The sequence below is a fragment of the Rasamsonia emersonii genome, assembly GCF_000968595.1.
Source record: "Rasamsonia emersonii CBS 393.64 chromosome Unknown ctg1118621760889, whole genome shotgun sequence".
In the NCBI taxonomy this organism is placed as follows: domain Eukaryota; kingdom Fungi; phylum Ascomycota; class Eurotiomycetes; order Eurotiales; family Trichocomaceae; genus Rasamsonia; species Rasamsonia emersonii.
The window spans coordinates 1-4,879 of NW_013562705.1; the positions used below are offsets into that span (position 1 = coordinate 1).

The 4,879-nt window shown below is 47.7% G+C and overlaps 8 protein-coding genes across 8 annotated transcripts; 5 read left to right on the forward strand and 3 right to left on the reverse strand.

Moving 5' to 3' along the window:
• Positions 1-360, forward strand: T310_8662 (uncharacterized protein; the record flags this gene model as incomplete). Its single annotated transcript, XM_013468595.1, has 1 exon — positions 1-360. A coding segment is annotated over one exon (360 nt), but the record flags the coding sequence as incomplete, so codon positions are not given.
• A 147-nt stretch (positions 361-507) lies between these two features.
• On the forward strand, positions 508-942 carry T310_8663 (uncharacterized protein; the record flags this gene model as incomplete). The annotated part of the gene is made up of 1 exon (XM_013468596.1): positions 508-942. A coding segment is annotated over one exon (435 nt), but the record flags the coding sequence as incomplete, so codon positions are not given.
• Positions 943-1,051: 109 nt separating this feature from the next.
• T310_8664 (uncharacterized protein) lies at positions 1,052-1,339 on the reverse strand (the record flags this gene model as incomplete). Its single annotated transcript, XM_013468597.1, has 1 exon — positions 1,052-1,339. A coding segment is annotated over one exon (288 nt), but the record flags the coding sequence as incomplete, so codon positions are not given.
• A 240-nt stretch (positions 1,340-1,579) lies between these two features.
• On the reverse strand, positions 1,580-1,888 carry T310_8665 (uncharacterized protein; the record flags this gene model as incomplete). Its single annotated transcript, XM_013468598.1, has 1 exon — positions 1,580-1,888. A coding segment is annotated over one exon (309 nt), but the record flags the coding sequence as incomplete, so codon positions are not given.
• A 1,270-nt stretch (positions 1,889-3,158) lies between these two features.
• On the forward strand, positions 3,159-3,434 carry T310_8669 (uncharacterized protein; the record flags this gene model as incomplete). Its single annotated transcript, XM_013468599.1, has 1 exon — positions 3,159-3,434. A coding segment is annotated over one exon (276 nt), but the record flags the coding sequence as incomplete, so codon positions are not given.
• A 51-nt stretch (positions 3,435-3,485) lies between these two features.
• T310_8670 (uncharacterized protein) lies at positions 3,486-3,824 on the reverse strand (the record flags this gene model as incomplete). Its single annotated transcript, XM_013468600.1, has 1 exon — positions 3,486-3,824. A coding segment is annotated over one exon (339 nt), but the record flags the coding sequence as incomplete, so codon positions are not given.
• Positions 3,492-3,848, forward strand: T310_8671 (uncharacterized protein; the record flags this gene model as incomplete). The annotated part of the gene is made up of 1 exon (XM_013468601.1): positions 3,492-3,848. A coding segment is annotated over one exon (357 nt), but the record flags the coding sequence as incomplete, so codon positions are not given.
• Positions 3,849-4,416: 568 nt separating this feature from the next.
• Positions 4,417-4,821, forward strand: T310_8672 (uncharacterized protein; the record flags this gene model as incomplete). The annotated part of the gene is made up of 1 exon (XM_013468602.1): positions 4,417-4,821. A coding segment is annotated over one exon (405 nt), but the record flags the coding sequence as incomplete, so codon positions are not given.
• Between the last annotated feature and the right edge of the window lie 58 nt (positions 4,822-4,879).

Here is a 4,879-nt window from a genome sequence, read left to right on the forward strand (position 1 = left end):
ACTCTGATTGGCTGCTGCCGAGCCGCAGCTTCCTGCTTTTCGAGTCTCTCTGCAATTGCAGCGCCTTCCTGGCGAGGGGTCCTCGAGGCGTCTGCAGGCATACCGCACGAAGACCTGCGCCAGGCATGGGCCATTCCATTCTGCAGGTCCCAAGGACATGCCAAATTAACTGGCGACTTACTGTATTATTACATTATTGCAGTCAGGGTGACTCATCCGCTGGCAGGGCCGTGGTCTACTGCTTCCGTTCCGGGTGATTGTGGATTATCTGCCAGAATGCTCTTTCCCTTTTTGCGACCCCGACCTTACAGGCCCTGCACACAATATTCAGTTCTCTGGCCGCCCCACCCGCGATTATGAAGAATTCAACCTAGATTCTGGTCACCACACAGTAGCTGGAGACTCATCGTTCTTCTATCCCAGGTGTAGCAGCCTAGCAGGGTTGCAATGAATACGGAGGACCTTGGTCCCTGTCCGAGTGATGATCTAGATCGTGAGACTAGATGAAACTATGACCTACCAGTTCACCACGTTTCAGTCATGGCCCCCCGCCAAATCGAAACGCCTGTCATGATCGAACTAAGCCACCCCAGCTTGCGTGCTGAACTGGAGAAAGGATTCTGCCAACTTGCAAGGATCGACTTTTCAGACGTGACCACTGACCACCCGCACGGTCCCGTGCTGTGCCCGGCCATGCCCTGCTCTGCCCTGCCCTGCCACCGGGGCCAGGCGCACCACGAGTTCCCAGGGAATTGGCAAATGATAGTACGGGATCAGCATATACTACTCGACATATTTTCTGGCCAGTCTCTCATCCTGGCCTGCCACATTGCGAAACTTCCCGGCCTGCTCCGAATTCTATATAATTTTATAATCTCTCTTGCGTCATACTTAATTCTAGCCGCAGTGCAAATTGAGTTCGGAATGCTCTTACTGTGTTAGGGTTAAACATTGATCATGGGCACCGGGCAATCCTCTCCCGTTTAACCTTCTTGTCCGAACGGTCACTTTCCGTTACTGGAGTTCTATACTCCTTTTGTTCTGGTTGTTGTCAAAGGGCGCGGCAGGATTTTCCCGTACGAGCCAAGTTCCGACTGCCAAGTTCAACCAACAATTTGACAGTTAGTGTTCGATACAAACGATAGGAACGGACTCTCGCCCCAACTCCGAGCAGGGCTAAAAAATCTTTAACGTCACGAGAACCGTCCTTTTTTTTGGGCTGAATTGGACAGGCTAAATTGACAGCGAATCCTTCCCGTTTTACCCGCGTTGCCCAACTGCATCCATGGATAGCTGTCTTATCGCAATCTTGGCAATCTCGCTTAAAGATTGCACCAAGCTAGGACTGACGGCCTGACTAGCTTGACAACCAGGGTGTACAGCTCAATTTCACAATGCCAATCGAGGTTTGTAAATTAGGTATGGAGGTCATGTCTCAGGCCTTACTTCATCCACAATTAAAAACTTCAGTAACGAAGACCCCTCTGCTGCACATCTCTGGTGCTCGATCCTTCAATTGAAATACGAATTCAATCTATTCAGGGAGAAAAAGGACGCAATTTGGCTTATTGTTGTTCCATCACAGCAGCAGGGCTATACCACTTCTGTACTTACACGGCATGTGAGAGAGTGCTCCAAGACCTTCAAGTAACATGTCATTACTTCCATACATTTGCCATGATAGGCCAGTGTCTGTACTTGAAAGAACCCAGCCCAAGCGAAAATAACGTCGAAGGTTGATAAAGCCAATTCGCTGCTGGATAAGTGCCGGAAAACGATGATCACAAGTCTGCTCACTGGCTCCATGGGCTGAGCAGTATTCCATTTCAATCCATCCTATTGTCTGATATCTTGAAATGCAGTCTCGTCCATTATATACTGAGCGATGCTATTGTTACTTGGTTGACTGTGCTAACATAAGTGATATATGGAAGAAAGCCTATTTAGATCTTCGAATAGTAGCTCTTCACACCAGCTTCACTTGGATTCGTTCGAATTGACCTGATATGGCGTCACGGCTATTCTATATTGTTCTAGCCGGTAGCATTCTCTACCTGATATCTTCAGTCCATTGGAATCCAACTTCGGTAGTTTGACATGATACTGTTCTCTATATTGTCAGCTACTAGTCTATCGAAGACCACTCTCTTGCCAGATGAACCTTCCCAACCTGGTCAGTCGGTGACAACCACACTGACCAAATTGGGAGGAACTTGTCTGTCATTATCTCCTTCCTAAGACGGCCTTCCAACACATCTTCTGGCCACAACTTGCCTTTGCTGCATGTGTCAATATGATATCTGCATTTATCTTGACCACTACATGATAGGCAGCGGATTTCTCACTATTATTTCCTTACTGTTGAACGCATGATGGATACTGCATCTCCTTTATCGTCATCGTTAACCAGGCCTTCCCTTGTAACTTTGCCAGTTGAATGTAGGCAAGCTATCTTAACCTACTTGCCTGATGTTTCATCGCTGGGGTCTACCATTCTCTCTCATTCATCGCTCTATACAGCTTTTCTTGGCTACAAAGATTTCATTATAAAATGCGTCTTATATACCCTTGTCTCTTCGGACTTGCTTGCAGAAGCTTGTCTCGTGCTCGAGTTGTCCCAAGTCAAGATCCGGACCAGAGAGCAAGTGCTCGACGCTCTGGCACGCTATCGCCGCCGCTATGTTCCTCTCGAATGGACACTCAAAGACGCCTTCTTCATCGAGCGTCTCCACCGCAGCATTGACTACTTTACGAGAGACTTTGCACGGACAGCCTTGTCGCAACACCCACTGACAAACGTCGCTGAGGAACCCTCCCCGGTGTCGCCTGCTGAATGGCATCGGATTGCCAGAAGTTTCTATTGGTATGAACACTACACAAGGCTCTTTTATCAAAGGCATCGGAAGCATGAGGGAAACAGGCATTTCCCGCGCTTTCGTCGGAACGACCAATTTCTCATATTCTTGAAGAGATTTTCCACAGAGGAATTAGAACAGCTAGCATGCGTTGGCGAATATCTGTATCGGGAGTTATCCAAGCGTGAGATCCCTTGTCATCTTCCTCGTCAGAGATCCACTGCTTATGCCCCGTTCAGCGTTCAACGAAGTTGCCGCACATGACGTGGAATGGGGTGCGTTCTCAGTCTGCTACATTGATAGGGAGGCATGGGAGGAGATCCAACCCAACAAGTACAAGAGACATTTGGTAAGTATAAGATTGTGTCTCCTAGCTCCCTTCATGCATTATGTCAACATTGCATGACAGGTCCGCTAATACAGTACGCAGATGACGTACAGTCTACCCTTTCTTCGCCGGGTCATCGTCGCAGAGACCTACGAAGAGCGTCGTCAATTGCTGGATTCAAACGTTGCTGCAGGCTCTTGGGACCTTCTTACCATTCTGAGATGTCTATTTTTTGGTTTCAGCGAGAGTGATGTCAGACTTGAGAATCCCCCCTCGAGACGAACTGAACGCTGATCTCCTAACTATAGGCGCAAGACTCGGATCCAGGTCCAGTTGAAGCGTGGCAATGGACACACCTCAGACTCGGTCCCCTGGACGGTGTGGGATGCCCGCGCATGCGCGACCTCCGCAAAAGGGGTTATGTCATGTGGGACCATTCGCGACTTGTAAACTGGGGGTTTTTCAGGTTTCAATGGCATCCAGCACCCAGAGAAGACTCGGACAGCAACGACGACGGCAGGGACGCTTTCAGAGAAGCGGTGATGATGATCCTGTCCTGGCAACGAAGAAGGGTGCTCTATGACCGAGGAGCAAGAGGATGGTGGAGCGAAGACGACGAGAGCAAGCTTGTCTGGGACGAGTCAGCAGAAGTGATATTGAATTAGCGTGAACTTGAACCAGAATGTATTGAATTAGCACAGAGTGACAGGAATCGCATCAGTTAGCATTCGAGATGGTTTTCTTATGCTATAAATCAAGTAGTAAAGCAAGTAGTAATATGACAGCGCTACACGAAAAATACTCACCAATTGGTCACTTATCTCTATGCATGCATACATACCTATCTATCTACACACCACCTTCAGATCTAGATCAGGCTAGGTAGTCCAGACCCTCATAGATGGTGATCTAAATCACAGTAACTACCCAGTTATCCGGTTTGAATATTTAATAACTTTACCTTCTAATGTTTAAGTTTCTGCTGATATAGTTATCTTATTACCTGGGAGGGAACACAATCTAACCAATGCTCATCATATTGGGCCGCTTTACACCTCTCCTTCCCCCGGTGAACCATTGATCACAATCACTCATTCCCTTTTTGAATGATTTTCTTCTTTTCTCCGATAACACCTTGGCAGGGGACAGGGTTGGGAAAGCAGTGATTAATTAATTAATCAATTAACAGCGTAAGCCTAAAGGAGTATCAGAGTGAAGAAACTTACAAAATAATCAGTTTTAGGGATCCCCTTCACAACCAGCCAGATTGCGGCTCTGCACGTATGCGAACCGCTCGCAGATAGATACACCGGTGTCTGTCAGCCACCTCCGAAAGGGGAGATAAGTGCTGTTTGTGCCTTTGTCCGTTGCATCGTCGTCTTCGTCATGACCGGTCTCATAGTGTTGGTTGGTCGTTTTGCTTTCCCTTTCCCATCGATTCGGACGGATCCCAGTGCATTGGTCTTTCGATCAGCAGGTCTCTCAATTGGACTTTTTTTTTCTTATCCCGACAATCCTGAAAGAATTTCATTCAATGGATCCTTGCCATCCATAGGCGATGATGCTTCCCTGAAACGAAAAGGATCCAATGGAATAAATACCGCAGGAGGTTGTTTGCTTGTTTGCTCGGATCTGTGAACTGCTAGCACCTGATTGACTACGACAGAGAAAAAGGACGAGAAATGCCAGGAAGAAT